General features: G+C 35.7%; 1 protein-coding gene across 2 annotated transcripts in view; it reads left to right on the top strand.

Annotated features, from left to right (window-relative positions):
• LOC139935796 (uncharacterized) overlaps positions 1-19767 on the top strand; it is a 144074-nt gene that overhangs the window by 521 nt on the left and 123786 nt on the right. The window contains exons 2-7 of one of the 2 annotated variants that reach the window (XR_011785856.1): positions 2602-3053; positions 6242-6268; positions 7568-7767; positions 8298-8382; positions 9607-9818; positions 10989-12846. Coding sequence is in view for 1 of the 2 variants with exons in the window: in XM_071930390.1 (XP_071786491.1) it covers positions 2994-3053; positions 6242-6268; positions 7568-7767; positions 8298-8382; positions 9607-9818; positions 10989-11097 (693 nt within the window). In the remaining variant the exon portion in view is untranslated. Of the gene's footprint in view, positions 1-2601; positions 3054-6241; positions 6269-7567; positions 7768-8297; positions 8383-9606; positions 9819-10988; positions 14147-19767 lie in introns of those variants that run through there. The other variant, XM_071930390.1, reaches the window with a different exon arrangement.

Consider the following 19767-nt stretch of genomic DNA (forward strand, 5'->3'; position numbering starts at 1 on the left):
CTCCATGTCACACTTGGCTTTCCAATGAGGTACTCAATACTCATGGTACACGTTTGAAAAGTTAGTTTAAGGAGTTCATCAATGATCTTCATTTCATCTTATATAGACCTTTATCATGCTGCTTCCATCTTGGTCATGTACCTCGTATCGGACAACAATAATGAATGCTAATAATCATTTAGCAAATAGGTACCAGACTATTTTGTTCTTCCAGCCTCGGTTTGGTAACATTGATATTCAAGATGGCTGCACCATGATAAAGGTCTGTGGGCCTATGCCTACTTTATAAAAAAACAAAATGTGTAATTCAATGATAGTTCAATGATCTGTGAATTCTACATGGTTCTACACACATGTCACACTCTACCACTTAAGCCTATTATAAGAGCAAAACAATTCCTTCATTCCTTTAATGCATTCCAAAAATATTTTGTTCTAAAATGAAGTTTTTGTTCAAAGTTGGCTGATGGGAAGTGTACTAAATTTAATGCAGCAGCATGCATACTCTTATTTTCTGCAGTCATGAAAACAAATTTACAGACAATAATAATGTTTTTTTTTTATAAATAAGATAGACCGTTTCTTTAATTTCTCCCTTGGAAAAATTCTTTATACTTGCTTGCCTCCTATTGTTTTTCTACAGAGTTTGTTACAAAACACATCCCTTGCATGGTAAAAATTGGTAACTAATTCAGGAAAGTGAGAAACATGTATGGTGTTAAACTGGTTGAGTGGGCTTTCAAGGTCAAGGAACTTCAAGAAAGTGAAGTTATGCTAACTGACACATAAATACTCTTTACAACACCAAATTGCAAAGATAATTCTATCCCCTGAAAACAAACACTAAACTCTCGGAAGCTCAACACCACTCACTTAAATACATAAAGTGTAAAACTTCCAAACCTAATCATGTTTGTCCATTGTTCCTGTATTTGTACTTTATTTACTTATTTAGACCCCAAAAAATTAAAGCCAATTATTATTTTTGATCTAGAATTCGATAGTGTTTTCTCACATGATTTAAGTTAAACTTATATTGTTTTGCTTTTAAAAACAATGTGTGTTTTTGTTTGATTTTTGTTTCATGTTTGTATTAATTTGGCAAACATTTGTAGGCCACTTCATGACAAACGTTCTCTGCAATTCAGTTCATGTAGTTATAGTGAGAATATAAAATGAAATTTGTCCTGGCTGCTTTGTTATTCAAAGTTAATGCCTAACAAACCATACCTTATTTTGTCCAGGTACTTTATTTCGCATAATTTTAATTCTGAACAAATGATTAAGTGTTGAATGATAATTTAATGATTAAATTTTTTATGGCAATGTGGTTTGTTAAAGTGTTTATGCAGACTTTCCTGGTCTGGGTGTATAGCATTTTAAAAGTTATTGTCTTTTATTTTATTAATAAACTAAAAGGGTTTGTTCAACCCAAGTCTTTTATTGTTATCACAATAAAGAGTTGACATCATCATGCGATTTGACATAATTATAATACTCAAAATCATTTGTAATTATTTTTAGAAACTGATAAGTGATAATGTATTTAATGCATTTTGTGATGAACTAAAGAAACCATTTATTTAATTATTTATTTATTTATTTCCAGGCAAACAGTACAAACAAAGAATAGGCAATAAAAATAAGACTACACAGAGAACAAGCCTGCGGGTAACCAAAAAGCGAGAATAATCACTATCTAAAGGCGATCCAGACAATAAAAATAACAAAGGCACAAAAGGGCACAAGGACAAAAACGACATAATTGCACACCAAATACCATATCAAATATAAATATATAAAAATACATTAAATTTTGTATACAAAAAATATAGATCAACCAGAAGACCACGCATCCTCGCTCCTTTCAAAAAAGGTAGGAAGCCAATCAAATTCCCTACAAATCTCCTTAAACCCCAAAACTTTTTTCCTACAAAGCCAAGAAAATACAGTAATTAGAATATTGCACAAAACTAGTGAAACCAGGAACCTCAAAGGAACCACAAAAAAAGTACAGTGCTCTTAATAGATTTCAGTACAATGTGGCATTAAAGGCACTGGACACGTTTGGTAATTGTCAAGGCAGTAGTCTTACTTGGTGTATCAAAAAACATGCATAAAATAACAAATCTGTAAAAAAAATTACTCAATTGGTTAACAAAGTTGCAAGAGAAAACAATAGAAAAAACACCCTTGTTGCAAAAATGTGTGTGCTTTCAGATGCCTAGATATAAAAAATAATAAAATACTTCAGGTATTATGAAGTCTTTTAATATTTGAGTGAGAAATTACCTCTTTAAAGAAAAATACATTACTTCAGAGGGAGCCGTTTCTCACAATGTTTTATACTATCAACAGCTCTCCATTACTTGTATTTTGATGCTAATAATTATTTTGAGTAATTGCCAATAGTGTCCAGTGCCTTTAAACCATGTCCGACATGATTATGAAGCAGTGGTTTTATGGTAATACGCTGCAGTGCCCTGAGCAGTACACGGTCACTGCTGCTGTATGCATTGCTCTGCGGCTGTGTGTTTTGTGTGTGTTGTGAGTAGTACACGTTCATTTGACCATCTTGCATCTTCTGCTCTGATTTCACAGTGCATCATCTGAGATAACGGATATTCATCATCAGTGGACTCGGCAAACATCACAAATGCTGATGGTTCTCTATGTATATTTGTATAGAATCAACTTTGATGAATGAGATTGCGTAGTGTGAGATGAGTAACTGATTGATGCATTTATGCAGTAAACACTCAAGTCAGCATCTCACAACGTACTTGATAGCTCAGATTCCGACAGCCATGTTTCATCATCAGGACTAGTCACTGAGCTGACCATATGTTAGCATTACAGCAAGGCCAAGCGTCGCTTTATTCATTATCCAACCAGGCGGAACGCTTCTTACCGGAACTCGTATTCAGTGGATGTCATTGATATACTCACAGACTGATTCTAACGACTGAAATCAAAGAATTGTTACCTCCGCCATGGGAAACCCTACTGAGTACAACGCACATGACTTAAGCAAACTTAAAGAGAGATGCGATGTAAGTATTGGGTTTCATTGTTGTTTACCATCCAGTGAAGTATGTAATCAAAACAAATAAACAATTATGATCATTTTCCTCATGGCATAATATGGCAGGTGTTGCTATATAGCAAGGTCACACCACTTCAGTTTATTCTAAACAGTATAATGATCTAAGTTAACACTTCATGATTGAACAAATGAACACATAATAGAATTAACATGACTGAATGAATCCATTTCATTTTCCATTCTCTATTTTAAACCATAGAAAAAACTATCTAGAATTAAGCTTTTAATTGCAAAATCAAACACTGTTCAATTGTCCAACTTAAAGTATTATAATTCAATAATATTAAAAACAATATAGAAGGATATATCCTTCTATATTGTTTTTAATATTATTATATCCTGTAGCTATTTCCAAACTTTAGAAGAGAGGAATTCATGTAATAGAGAAGTCTAGAACTAAGCTTTTAATTGCAAAGTCAAACACTGTTCAATTGTCCAACTTAAAATATTATAATTCAATAATATTAAAAACAATATAGAAGGATATATCCTTCTATATTGTTTTAAAAATTGTTATATCCTGTAGCTATTTCCAAACTTTAGAAGGGAGGAATTCATGGAATAGAGAAGTATAGGGTCAAGAAAACAAAATAATTCACTTTATGAAAAAAAACCCAAAAAAAACCCAAACCTTTATTGTTTGTGTTCTTATGGAAATGGAATAATCATTAGAAGGTTTGGGTCCTTTTTGTACGACACAAAACACAAATGTCCACAAACTTACACGGTTTAAAGATAACAAATATTAATATTTAATAACAGTGATTTTCTCAACTACATGTAGCAGGGAACAGTAATTCAGACAGAAATATTTCTCTAAAGAAAATTTTCTCTTGTTTGTAAAGTATTGAAGGCAAGATTGCAATCCTGTTAGTGTTGCGGTCAACACAGTTCTATCTTGAGGAAATATTTCCATTTATAATGCATTTATGACAATGGATTGAACAAAAGTAATTTTGATGGGTAGGCCTCAAAAACACTATTTGCTGATAATCACAAAATGAAACTCTGAAGTAATTCATGAATGAAATAAAATTTCTACAGTTATTGATTGTGATGGAAGTAAATAATCTTGTGCAGCATGATTTGTAATGATGGTACACAATGGGAAAATATATTTTTTTAAACTACAATAAATGCCCACAGAATAGTGGAGTATTTTAAGGTCGATCGCTGAGTTCACTTCATCAAAATCCAAGTTTTCAGATCTTAAAAAAATGAAATTATGAAATTATTGCAGCAAGATTTTATATACTATGACAGATGTCTTTGACAATGCCTAACACTTTGTTTGGTCTGTGTGTGCAGAAACAGTGGAATAAACATGAGATGAATTTGTAATTCAGATTTGTTTGTTCTGGTATTAAAATTGCCATTAAAACAAATCAGACTTTTGTAAACACAACATTTTTATTTATTTTTTACCAAATAGCCTAGAAATCTTTGTACGGCATAAATGGTGTATAGTGAATATATTTTACATATATTTTACATTTTTACCTTGGTTGTTCTGCCGTCGATTTCACAACAAGTTAGGACTTGTCTTATCCCTAACTTAGGATTAATCTTAAAGTCTGCGTGCTACAGTGCAGGGTTGGGACTCGTCCCAAGTTTTAAGATTAATCATAAGTTAGGAAGAGTTTTGCGAAATCGACGGCAGGCCAACATGTGCAATGTACAGGGATGCCAGTTTTCCGGCAGCTTTTTCAAATTTTCCCCGATTTTTTCCGGCGCTGTGTTTCATCTGGCCGGATAATAAAAAAAATTAAAAGAAAAATTCTGGCGCCCCCCATTTCATCTGGCTGGAGAAAATATATTTTAATATTTTAAAATAATAATATCATTTTTTTCCCCCATTTTTTTTTTTTACGTTTTGAAATTTTTGATAAATAAAAACGGAAAATTTTTGACTAAAATCAGACTATGCCTGCCTTTTTTTGTAAGGGGGGGGGGGTCAGAATTTAATTTTTCTTTATGTTTTATTAAAAGTGTGCTGTTATGTTTTTTATAGATTTTTTGGTCTGAGGGAGGGGGGGGGGGCAGTGACCCCTTTTCTTTCAAAAACATTTTTCAGGCTCTGAAGGAAAGAGCCACTGGCATCCCTGAATGTAAAGAGGCAAATTTTTTTTTTTTTAAAGTACATGCAGAGAATTGCATTAATTAAATGTTTGCAGCCAACATGATGAACAAGAAATGAGCAAGAAAATGTGCACAATTGGCTTATTACTGGTTCATAGCCAGACATTACAATGGACCCAGAAGTGGCATTAGTCCTTTGGAAGTAGTACTAACGCTACTTCTATATACGCACACACCTTTTTGCAGACCCCTTGTGTTTACTTTACTAGTGAAATGACTACAATACAAACAGCTAGCCTGCTAGACGTTGAGCCATTTTTTGTACAGACACTTACATATACAATATCCTATAGTATGGATATAAAAATTACTTGAGCATAACAGTAGACATGTATGGGGGGGGAGGGGGCGGTGCCCTTTACTATATATAATATTACTAATATTTCAATATGTTTCCATGGAATTCAGTGAAATGACTACAATACAAACAGTTAGCCTGTTAGACGTTGCGCCATTTTTTCTACAGGTTCACTAACATGTAGCCTATGCGGATTGCAAAAATTACATACAAGCATAAAGTACCGGTTTATATTTGGGGGGTGGGGGGAGGGGGGAGGATACACTGTTCTTTACTTTATTATAAGTTATCACACAAGCGCGAGTGGAATACGGAAAATGTAGCCAATGCGCTCCATTCAAGCAAACTTGGCGTGTGACATAGAACACACAAGACGCAGGGAGTGATATTGGCCGTGCAATATAGGTTTATATCACCACTCCATCCTGCAAATCTGATTGGAGGATAAATGCGTAATTGAAGATAATTATTCTCAGCTTACATATCCTTCCCTTATTATGTAAAGTTTAAGTAATATTAAGTTGGAAAATCAAGAGAAAGATTATATCATAAGAATTTTTTAACCACAAGCACATAGCAACTCCTCCAGATCAACTACGCTTCTTATTCTCTTCAAACAACAAAAATATAAGTGATGTCGCAAAATCAAGCAGAAATAATCATTCATGATCCATTGGTTTCTCTTATTATGTTTGCAGATTATCTTCAATGCTGATCCATCTCAGGTAAAATTAACACTGTTTTCAGTTCCCACTTGACGTTTCTTAATTTACTGTAATTTCGTTTGACCAAGTTTATGAACTTCATAAAAATGTACAAAACGTATTCACTTAGGTTTAGGAATGTGTAGAAATAGGTTCTTGTTTGAGATAAACAATAGAAGTGGATAGTCAAATATTGTCTATTAAGACTGACGCCACTTTAAGAAGTGAATAACAAGGGTTTGCATTTGTATTCAATGACTCATAGAAGAAGAGACCTATCTAAAGGCCCAGCCGTCGATTTCACCAAACTCTTCCTAACTTTGGATTAATCTTAGGACTTAGGACGAGTTGAGTTCTGTATCCAAATACGTAGGACGCATTGAACCCATCCTAAGTTAGGACGGGTTACTCGTCCTAACTCGGATTACTCCTAGAGTTTCGTGAAATCAGCTGCTGGACACCTTTGTTAATTGTCAAAGACCAGTATTCTCACTTGGTGTATTCCAACAGAATGCATACAAAAAACAAATCTGTGAAAATATGTGGTTCAATTGAATTGGTCATCGAAGTTTGAAGAAAATAATGAAAGAACAAACACCCTTGTTGCACAAAGTTGTGTGATTTCAGATGCCTGAGAAAGGCTTCAGAACTGAAGTCTTTCTCAGATTCAAATATTTGAGTGAGAAATAACCTCTTTCTCAGGAAATTACGTTCCTTCATAGGGAGTCTTTTCTCACAATGTTTTATTCTATCAACAGCTCTCCATTACTCGTTACCAATCAAATTTGTATGCATTATTCCTTGAGTTAAGTACCAAGTGAAGACAACCTGGAAATTATTACCATAGGTCGGTTATTCTCAAATGAACACCTGCACCATTCAAGTTCTTGTTAAAGAAACGGGACACTATTGGTAACTAATTGTCAAAGACCAGTCTTCTCACTTGGTGTATCTCAACATATGCACAAAATAACAAACTAGTGAAAATTTGAGCTCAATTGGTCGTGGAAGTTGCGAGATAATAACAAAAGAAAAAACACCATTGCCACACGAAGTTGTGTGCGTTTAGATGGTTGATTTCGAGCTTTCAAATTCTAAATCTGAGGTCTCGACAACAAGTTCGTGGAAAGTTACTTCTTTCTCAAAAACTATGGCACTTCAGAGGGAGCCGTTTCTCACAATGTTTAATACCACCAACCTCTCCCCATTACTTGTTACCAAGAAAGGTTTTATGCTAATAATTATTTTGAGTAATTACCAATAGTGTCCACTGCCTTTAATTAATAATTTCATTCAATTTGTTTACAATCTCTTCATCAGTACATGACCGACCCTAGCATCATTCGTTTCCTGAAAGCCTTCAAGACTGTCGATGACTCTTTTGCAGCCATCTTAAAGTGCAACAAATGGAGGAAAGAATATGGAGTAGAAGCTATCAACCCAGCAGCGTGTCCAGAGGTTCAATCCGAATTAAACACAAAAAAAGTGGAATTACTTAAACACCGAGATCGACATGGAAGGCAAGTATCAAAACTCTGTATAATTTCTTTTTTTAATTTTGTTTTTTGCTATTTCTGCTGTTGCTGTTGTTGGTTGTCGCTGCTGTTGCTATGGGAGACTTTCAGGACGCTTGGTGGCAGCAGGCTTTCCAGGTAAAATCCATTGTTCTCGGTAATGTGCGCATGCTCAGAAATACGTAAGCAATGGAAATTTACCTGGTAAGTCTGCTGCCACCTAGCGCCTCAAAGTCTGCCGTTGATGTTGTTGTTGGTTGTTATTGATATTGTTGTTATTGTTGTTATTGTTGTTGGTTGTCACCGCTGCTGTTGCTGTTATTGCTGCTGTTTTTATTGTTGTTGCTGTTATGTTGTTATTGTTGTTGTTGTTGTTAGTGTTGCTGTTATTGTTGTTGTTGTTATTGTTGTTATTGTTGTTGTTGGTTGTCACCGCTGCTGTTGATGTTGTTGCTGCTGTTTTTGTTGCTGTTGTTGTTGATGTTGATATTGTTGAAGTTAGACTTACAAACATATCTTATTCTGACTTTACTTAGACCCATGATTATGCTAAGGGTAAGGAATCACAAAGTTGCTGAGAGAAATACTGAAGATTTGACAAAGTGCATGGTTTATATATTGGTGAGTTGGTTTTGCATTATTTTATATAAGCCTAAACTTATACTAGAATTGCTATTTCTATACCAACCTAAACTTTGCTATCACTCTCATTTTCTATAAATAAATGTAGATATACTAAAACTAATCTGTGAACATTTCATTTCAAAACGTGGTCACATTTTTTAAGTATTGCTGAAACCCTATCTTTAACCCTAACCCTAACCCTAAGATTAATCCTATAACTGACAGTAACGCTTCTCAGAAGTGAAATGTTTCTACAAAAAAACAATCAAAATATACTATCAAAAGCTGTTGCTGTAGGCATCTAACCAAAGGTTTTTGTGGCCGTTAATTTTAAGAAAAATTAGCAAACTTTTAACTCTCCGTTAAAGGGTATATGTACTTTTTGTAGGACAAAAAACACAATGTCCACAGATTTAAACTAAACTTACACAGTTTGAAGATAATGATAGTAGAAAGCTTCCCTGCAAATATTAGGTGCTGAGGTGCTGTAAATTTTTGGGAAATCAGTAAAACAATGTCATGAAAATAATTTTGGTCTCATGGGACCAAGCTTGGGCGATATCACGATATTATCGAATATCGCGATACTAATTTGGAAACGATTTCAATATCGGAACGATTTGGTTTTAATCGAAATATCGATATATCGCGATAAATCGCGATATCGATAAAATATCGCAAAATCGCGATGTATTTCCTAGCTGAGACATCTTGCACCCCATAGGTTTGGAGTAAAACCAGAAGAATAGGTCATTAGAACACCTATCTTATGCTATGACTGTCTCTTCTACAACTTTCACTGGGAGTTTGAAGACTGATGATGTAAAATTTAATTAATCGCGATTATATCGAATATCGCGATATAGTGTCGGCGATATATCGTGAATAAAATAAATTGATATCGCCCAAGCTTACATGGGACCAAAATTATTTTAAGCATTTACAAACTTATTTTCATCATATTGTTTTACTAATTTCTCAAAAACTACAGCACCTCAGTAAGTAATATTTGAAGGGAAGCTTTCCACTATCATTATCTTCAAACCCTCTAAGTTTAATGTAAATCTATGGACATTTTTAAAAAGTACCCAAATCCTTTAAATTACTTCTAAACCTTTGTGAAAATGTTGATACTTAATTTTGTCCAAAAATATAAATTTGGCATCAGTTTGTGATAAAAGATGTGCTAAAATATTCTTGCCTTTTTATTCACTGCATTAGGAAACAGCGTGCAAAAAATGCAACGAGGACGTGATAGACAATGTCTGCGTATTGTTTGATATGCGTAAATTCAGCCTCGCCAGTATGGATTATGAGTTTGTTAAGACATTGATATGGCTTCTATCTACACGGTATCCTGAGAGGCTTGGGGTATGTCTTGTTATCAACTCTCCAGTGGTCTTCCAGGGATGCTGGGCTATCATTCGACCAATGTAAGTCAATCTTGACGGATTTGAGGCAATGCATGGTGAGGTATCAATATATATTTGGTTTGCGGTAACACCATGTGTGTATTGACCCATTTCACCTGACGTCATCATCAGAAAAATCTTGAATGCGCCATACTGGTGGGCAATTTCACTGTGCGTTTTTATATATAACTCTATGCTGCGCGTTATGCAGTAAAGTGTGCATTTTAGGCGACACGGCGTTAATACACGTAAACCTAACTGCCCACCAACATGGTGAGCGCGGCATTGGTCGCCGCATGTGATGCGCGTGCAAGGGGTCGATACCTTCATTCTTAAAGGGACACAGCAAATCCCTCTGGTAAGGGACACTTCTATGAGGAAAATATAAATTTGTATTGGAACTTTGTAAAAAGGGCACCACAGCAAAAGCATTCGGCAATTGCTGTAGATTGTGTTCTTTTGTATTAATTTTTTTTTTACCCATACAACGATGTGTGTTAGCACTTTATACTCAGTACTTTCCCAAGTCCTGTGAATAATATCACAGGCATGTTACTCGGGAGGGATTCGAACCCACGACCCTTGCAATTCTAGAGCAGTGTCTTACCAACTAGACTACCGAGGTTGCCCTTTTGAGAAATGGTCTTGCATTGGCCAAAATCTCTCACACTTTGATGATAATAAGAGTAGTCGAAACATTGAGACCAATTAAGAACTCACTCCGCAGCAGTAAAGTTAATAACAATCAAGTCCCTTTGATCTACTTCAAGCCATTGGACACTTTCGGAACAGAAAAAAAAAAAAAAGTTCACAGATTTACAAATAGCTTACAGGGTTTACAGAAGGTAACGGTGAAAGACTTCTCTTGAAATATTATTCCATGAAATGCTTTACTTTTTGAGAAAACATTAAAACAATTATCAGTTCTCGATAGCGAAAATTATGGATTTATTTTAAACACATGTCATGACATGGCGAAACGCGCAGAAACAAGGGTGGGTTTCCTGTTATTTTCTCCCGACTCCGATGACCGATTGAGCCTAAATTTTCACAGGTTTGTTATTTTATATATAAGTTGTGATACACAAAGTGTTGGCCTTTGGACAATACTGTTTACCAAAAGTGTCCAATGGCTTTAAGTTTGTTCGTCTACAACCTTCTTCTCATAACGTGAATTTGTTTTCTATTTAGGATGAGTGACTTCACAGCCCAGAAGGTTGTGTTCATCAACGATGAGATGGCATTAGCCAACTACCTCTGCCCAGATGCCCTGCCTGACAACCTCTTTGAGGAGCTTTAACCTAGTCATACTCTTAGCTGACAGACACCATCCTCCTACAACACTTACTGGACAATATGTAGCCTATGTTCTCGTAAGATCAAACTTCTTTCTTCTACTAGATTGACATAATTGACAGTGTACGTATACATAGTAAACCTGGGTGACTAGTGCAACTAGTGTTGAAGTCTCGACTATTAATTGCTAAGTGTAGTCACGACTACAGTTTCTCAACTACTCGGTCAATTGTGCCGCCACGACTACTACAAAAATAGTAGCGACTACTTGCTTGGTGAATCAATTGTGTCCTTCACAATTATTCATGACAACGATCAGACATCAGTGACAAAATCCTTTCAACGTGTATTATACTATATTGCGCTAGTGCAAACAATATGCCACAATGCGTCTTGGGAACTAAAAATTAAACTAGTGTCAATGTCGCGCCTATTCGAGGCCTGACTAGTTGAGTAGTAAATTTCACTAGTCACCCAGGCATAGTACACAATATGTACTATTATCGGTCTTTACTATATTGACTGTTATTACAATCTTGTGATTTTAAAAAGGTTGACCGAGACTTAAGCCCTGACATGGCATGAACTTTACAACTATATGAAGTTCTGTCTGGAAGTATGCATTAAGAAAAGATCATGGTTGTATATAGGTTTAATTTTCCCATGCAGGAATGGTAGACTGAAACTTATGCCGACATAGCATGAACTTTACAACTATATAAAGTTCTGTTCGGAAGTGTGTATTATGAAATGTCATGGTTGTAGGGTTATTTTGTGACCATGCAGGAATGGTTGACTGAAACTTATGCCGACATAGCATGAACTTCACAACTATTTTTAAATAGTTGTAAAGTTGTAAAGTCTGTTTGGAAGTATACATTGTGAAATGGCCAATGGTTTGATAGTGAAGTTTGCCCATGCAGGAAACTGTAGTAAATTGTTCATAGTTATCTGGTGGAAAGGAGAGGGTTGAGTTAGCATAGGCCCAAGTCACTCACAACCAAAGGGCATGATTGAGCTATTGCACAGTCAACAAGCTTCAAGTACAGGCCTGTTTGCTTCGTTTTGGAAAGGGCAAGGGCACCAAGGCATTTTCTCCTTGATAAAGGGCACCTTTGTACTACTAAGTTGTACTTCTGGAGCATTTCAAGGGCATTAAGGCAATGACCAGAGGGGGTATGGAGGCAATCGCCTTTATTGTTTCCGTGAAGTACCAGGCCTAACAGTAAACAAGCTTTAAGTACAGCTTTCATCCTATATTCTGACTTTGTAAATAATGGACATATTTATTGATGGCTAATTCTACAATAGAAATCTTCATTTGCATAAATAATGGCAACATGTACTTAAATACGAAGTGTGTTTATTGCAGATCCTTTTTGTACTGCCGACTAAATTAATGCCAAAGTAATTGATAAAATGAATGACGAATCGGACTATTGTATCAAGTATGATTTAAGTGTATCTTGTAAAAAGTTTTTAAATTAATGTTTTTTGGGTGATTTCACCTTCTTCGAACTAATACATAATGCATAAATATAATAATACATTTACAGATGGTACATATTGAGTGATGGGTTTTACTAACGGGTAAGCACACACTAAAGACTCAATCTAGGAACAAGTAACAGTGGCTTCCATAGAGTTATATATAAGAACTAGAGGGCGCACTGGCCTATATACGCGCCTCGGCATGCGCGCAGGCGGCCATTTTCTAAGTTGACAAAACAGCCATCTCACAGCGTGTGTTTGTGTGGCCATTTTGTAAGTTGAACAAACAGCATCGCTTGAGCGTTCAATAAAAGAAACTCAAACGTGTATTTCATATTCAACGCACGCACAGAATGGCGCGCTTGTCATCTTGTGGTCCCGTCGCGTTTGTGCAAGCAGCATCACCAGTGCGCCCTCTAGCTCTTATATATAACTCTATGGTGGCTTCTTATATATTGCTCATTACTGTCACTCAGTGACCCTCAAGGCGCTTCAACGTTCAGTATTTTCCTCAAGGTATGTGGGACTAGGTCTGATGGTCTGAATCATGAGATCTACTCCTTTTACATAGCACCATGTAATGGTTTACAAGTTGCTGTGGCGTAATAAGCTGCCAATCAAACCAGGAACACCAGGGTAAACCTCGTCTCTTTATCAAACAGTAATTCCTGCAAGGTATGAGGGACTACGTTTGAATTATAAGACCTACTCCTTTTACATAGCACCATGTAATGGTTTACAAAGTGCTCTGGTGCAGTATGCAGCCAATCAAATGGAACACTAGGGCGACCCACTTCTCTTTTCGACAAGTGCACTGGGTTCTTTTACATGCATTACACAACACACAGGACCAACGGCTTTACGTCCCATCCACAGAACAAAGCATTGGTTAGGTGTCTTGCTTAAAGACACAAATGTCACGACTGAGACTGAAAACCCACACTCTGCTGATCAGAAACACCCGAGTTTGAGTGCTCTTAACCGCTCGACCACGACAACGCCATGTAAACATTGAAAATACAAGAACTGAGTCAATTGGGTAGTGCTAGTTCCAAGTCAGTTGGTTAGTGATAGTTGACCCATCTACCTCCATGGTTGACCTGTGCCATTATTATTTGCTTGTCATTGAAATTGGGTCAATATACCTTTATAACTATACTACAAGGGGGTCATGTTTGGGTTCTAAAGTGTTTTTGCTAACCAAGGTTTTTCTATGACGAGCAGAAGTGTGCACATGAAGTTAAGTCCTTTGTTTATTCGACGTTGAAACTTAATGTAAAGTTAAGTTGACAAAGGTCATTTGTGAATTTGTGAAGTGTCATGCTAAGCTGATAGTGCCATGCTCACATTACACAATGCTCAATAATAGTTTGTAAAGACAAAATTATATGGTGTTCTTGTCTTTAAAATAAAGGGGTGTTTTGTAGACACGTTGTAAAAAAAAACCTGATGCTTTTACAAATTCATGTTTAACTGAAACAATTAGCCCGGACAACAAAAAACCTATACAAAATCTTATAGGAATCTTATAGGAATCTTATAGGAATCTTATAGAATTCTTATAGGAATCTTATAGGAATCTTATAGGAATCTTATAGGAATCTTATAGGAATCTTATAGAACTCTTATAGGAATCTTATAGAATTCTTATAGGAATCTTAAAGGAATCTTATAGGAGTCTTATGGGAATCTTAAAAGGAATCTTACAGGAACTTTACAGGAACCTTACAGGAATCTTACAGGAATCTTATAGGAATCTTATAGGAATCTTATAAATCTTATAGGAATCTTATAGGAATCTTATAGGAATCTTATAGGAATCTTACAGGAACCTTGTAGGAATCTTGTAGGAATCTTGTAGGAATCTTATAGGAATCTTATAGGAATCTTATAGGAATCTTATAGAATTCTTATAGGTATCTTATAGAAATCTTATAGGAATCTCTTAGGAATCTTATAGGAATCTTATGGGAATCTTATAGGAAGTGATGACAAATCTAACAGAAGATGCATATATTTAATGTAAATAGTAGGATATCAGTAATGAGTGATTGTTATGATGTTGGTACTGTACATGTAGCTGTAGAAGTTTATGATCATGTCAAAATAATTTGAAAACAAAAATAGTTTGATAACATTCATATGTGGCAATGTGGCACTAATTTGGGTTGCACCGGGTATTGAGAACTATGGATTCAAAAAGTGAGAAGCAACATAAGGCCACGTACAAAAAAGAATTGTTGATCGTCCTTTTAAAAAAAAAAGTTTTGTTGACATGCCAAATATGAAATCAAGAATAAAGAAATAATCGCACAGGGCTGTATGCTTCATTTTTGAAAGGGCAAGGACACCAAGGCATATTCTTCTTGGTAAGGTTACAATATAACCTATGGTGGTACTACAATCCCAGCCATATCTCTATGGGCCCCCTGCCCCCTTTCAATTTTGGTTCTAATTGCACGGTCTTCTGCGTTCCAATCAACATTGAGCCGGGGGACGGGTGAGAGAATGTTTATTGTCAGGGGAAGTGGACAAGGAATGGTTATTTTAACGTCAGGAACGGGTGGCCCAAGCATTTTGGGTTGGATTGTTGTTGTGATAGGCCTAGAAGCAAAGTTACTAGTTTCTTCACAACATTCTCTAGAACTGAAATATTGCCCCTCTAACTTAATAATGACAATCAACTATAAATTAAACATCTTTAACAGTAAGTATTTTACATTTGACTTAGCAAAACAGTTCACAATGTGTACATGGAGTTGTATTTTTAAAGATAATTTCAGGTGAATTGTCACAAATTATTACCAATACATGTAGCACTGAGCCGACGATATATTGTTTCTGGAATGTGAAACTTATTAAAGACGGTGGACACTATTGGTAATTGTCGAAGACCAGTCTTCTCACTTGGTGTATCTCAGCATGCATAAAATAACAAACCTGTGAAAATTTGAGCTCAATCGGTCATCTAAGTTGCGAGATAATAATGAAAGAAAAAACACCGTTGACACACGAAGTTGTGTGCTTTCAGATGGTTGATTTCGAGACCTCAAATTCTAAATCTGAGGTCTCGAAATCAAATTCGTGGAAAATTACTTCTTTCTCGAAAAGTACTCCACTTCAGAGGGAGCCGTTTCTCACAATGTTTTATACCATCAACCTCTCCCCATTACTAGTTACCAAGTAAGGTTTTATGCTAATAATTATTTTGAGTAATTACCAATAGTGTCCACTGCCTTTAGGTGTAATGGGAAAATTGTAAGTTGGTTTTAACTTTTGAATACAAAAGGAACATTTTGTTTAAAGAGTTTCAGTGACCTCACAAATAGATTATTACTAAATTACTTAGATTGGAGTCCCAAACAGGACAACCTCAAACTTCAAAGGCACTGAACACAATTGGTAATTGTCAAAGACCAGTCTTCTCACTTGGTGTATCCCAACATATGCACAAAATAATAAGTCTGTCAAAATTTGGACTCAATTGGTCGTCAAAGTGGCAAGAAAATAATGAAAGAAAAAGGCCCATGTTGCACATCTTGATGTGCTTTCAGATGCCTGAGAAAAGGCTTCAGGCCTGAAGTCTTTTTCAGATTAAAATATTTGAGTGACAAATTACCGCTTTCTCAAAAACTACATTACTTCAGAGGGAGGCGTTTCTCACAACATTTTATGCTATCAACAGCTCTCCATTGCTCATTACCAAATAAATTTCTTTGCTAATATACATTTTGAGTAATTACCAAGAGTGTCCAGTGCCTTAAATCTTCTGAACATCCCAGGGAATGTGCCTCTTGAACAGTAAACCATTCAATGACACTCTTGACACTAATGCGCACATTTTAAGGGTATTGCGCACAATGCGCACATTTTAAGTGGCTCTTAATTTAATAATGGAATTATTTTGAAGGAGATGTGTATTTATTTTTATAGCATTTTAATGTAAATAGAACAAAACTTAACATGGATGTCTTGGAGTAAACTTAATAATTTAAGAATGGTTTTTCTAAAGTACAGTTGAAAAATATGTGTCGTTGGTGAGGTTTACAATTTTGAGACAATGTTGGTTGCTGATTGGTGCATGTTTGATGAGTAGGATTTATTCATTTGTAGTGCATTGTGCGAGTCGTGTAGAGGTTAAGTAACATTACAGAATTGGTCTTGCTAGCAAAAAAGTTGCTGGCAGTGTAGGCACTTTTTGTAATCAATCCTATGCATAAACTGACAAACCTGTAGAAGTTTGAGATCGATCGGCCATCTGGGTGAGAATAGTGAAAAACCGATTTAAAATGTTGCATTGCATCGATGCCAAAACAAAAATGAATAAAACGCTCACTGAGCCATAAACTCCAAACGTGAACTTTGATTATTTATTTCTCATAAAATATGAAATTTCAGACAGTAATATTTCAAGGGATGTTTTCTACTATCATTATCATTAGACTGTAAGTTTTATGTTAATCTGTGATCTTCACGATTTTTGTTTCTTACCAATTCTGTAACGTTCCTTTAATTTACAACTATCTGCTATGTCTTGAAATATCAAAAAAATAACTGCAACAAAACACTCAGGCTGGAATGAGAAACAAGTCTAATTCAGTAGGATTTGAAACTTTGCATGGTGGAAATACGATATAGAAAGGTTGCGGTAACACCATGTAATGACTATCTCTAATGAGTTGGGGTGGTTCTGAAAAGAACCGTTGGTTTCAACTCGACGATTCGATCAGTATGCTCTGATCGTCTTCTGGAGAAAAAGTCTAATTCACTTGCACAGTATGAACATTTGTACCTAAATTTTGTGTTGGCATACAGGGAAAACCGGTGGACTGACCATTTGGTTTTTTATCTCATACCAGCTATAGCATGCTTTTCTAATATATCAATTCATTATGCTAATGTTAAGAAATATATTGTTAAAGGGAAGGTACACAGTTGGTTATTACAAATATTAACTTAAAAACTGACTTGGTAACGAGCATTGGAGAGCTGTTGATAGTATTAAACATTGTTGGAAACGACTCCCTCTGAAGTAACGTTTCTTAGGACTCGGGGGGAAAGTACAGAGAAAACTGTGCTTTACACACATTGGTGTAAGGGTAAAACAATATAAAATTTGTTATCCCCGAAGCAAATTTAACATCTATTAAATCTTGTTATACAGCTATGTACATGAGCAAGTCAAGTTATTTAAAATTTAAAAAACTTGGAAAATCGACATATTATCAAGTTGATGCCAACTATTAAAAGCTAGCGATCATGTTTCCTTTTAGTTCACAAACACAAATTTCATTGTGTTTTATTTTTCATTATTTTGTGTGTCATGTGTGTAGGGAAAAAGTATGGGTATGTCCTTTCGTCTTTCTTTTTAGTAACTGATTTTTTACTTGATGGATTTTTGAACTCAGTCATCGATTTCACCAAACTCTTCCTAACTTAGGATTAATCTTAGGACGAGTTAAGTTCCGTATCCAAAGGCGTAGGACGCATTGAACCCATCCAAGCTCGTCCTAACTTAGGATTAATCTTAGTGTTTACCTGTTATAGTGCAGGGCTGGGACTTGTCTTAAGTCTTAAGATTAATCCTATGTTAGGAAGAGTTGTGTGAAATCGACGGCCGGAAACCTACAGTATTCATTTATATGTACAAGGTCAAGACAAATTAAACTGGGTGTTAAAGTAAATGGATATATTATTTGTATAAATGTGTCATTTATTTTTGTTGTGGGAAGATGTCCCAGCGACTCCAGCGATACTTTCAAAATAAAAAATAGCAGTTTGGGTGAAAATACACGGTCAAGTCTGGCTCTTTCAATTGGTTGTCGTTATGTATTTGAGTTCATGTGTGCTCATTCATGAATTTCATGTACTTCCTATTTTCTCATTTTATAGTAGTATACAAATATTGACTACTTCGAGTGCTGTGTTTAAAACTACGACTCCCGATGTGATCCCCAGAGCATTCTATTTCAAGATGCGCAGCCGAGGGAAAATGGAATGGTCCGGGGATCACTGAGGGAGTCAGAGTTTTAACCATAAATGTAGCACGAGTAAAAGCAGACAATATTTGTTTTATTACACCCCAACATACTATTTATCATCTTTGTACACGTAACGTTCAGACGCGCGTTTCAGATACACAGATGCACAACTGATTAGGTTCGAGGTGGGTAAAAAGACGTCTTGGTACTGCACGCCGTGTGATAGTCGTCGGACTATCACACGGAATAATGATGCACTATCACACAACCGCCGTTTCCAGTAAAACTAACACATATCATTTGACGCACTCTAAACCAATGAAAAGGCAGAATATTTGTAAGGGGTGTTATAAATAATACAACCTAGAAACGTTACTCGTTGTACAGTGTAGCGGTTGATTTGGCCATTAAGGTTGGATTTCACAAAGAGTTAAGACTAGACTTATCTTGAGTAAGGACGAGTTAATCGTCCTAACTAACTAGCCTTAAGTTTTTAATAACTCATGAAGAGTCCTATGACTAGATCTAGGAATTACAACGCAATTCTGCGCTTACGGCCCAAAAACATGATATGCTTTACGAGCACCGTAAGCGCAGAATTCCTGGGATAAGCAGAGCCCTGAAATTGGACCCTGCTGTCCTACAGACCAATAACTAATTTTGTCTGGAGGTAAAATATTGCTCCCCGAGATAAGATTTACCTAATTTTCATTACATCTGACTTAAGAGTTAATAATCTTTAGCCCAGAGGGCAGTGTGAAATTATGCGAGAGATCGAATGTGGCGCTAATAGAGTTATCGCTGTCATCAATAAATAGCTAGTCATAATTTAGTACCGGAAATTTGCCTTGAGCGACTAGCAGCGATATTAATATGGACAACATAATAATAATATTAAGCGGACAACACTAGTGTATGAATATGGTGTCGAGATTGAATGATGATGAACAAGAAAAACCTCAATTTCCTCGGAGATGGCAAATGACTCTTCAATCATAAACTATCTTCTCCGTTATGTTCATGCTACCATCGTAATGAATGAATGTTGATGTGTGACCAAAATCTACAGGAGTTAAAAGTACTGCCACTTGGCAGCCTTTCAATTTGGTCTGTACGCACAGTGTCTAATTACCACTGACAGATAAAACAATAATTTTTACAAAAAGGGATATCTCATTGAGGTAAATTAGATACTATGTTAT

Source organism: Asterias amurensis, chromosome 4 (genome assembly GCF_032118995.1).
Source record: "Asterias amurensis chromosome 4, ASM3211899v1".
NCBI classification, from domain to species: domain Eukaryota; kingdom Metazoa; phylum Echinodermata; class Asteroidea; order Forcipulatida; family Asteriidae; genus Asterias; species Asterias amurensis.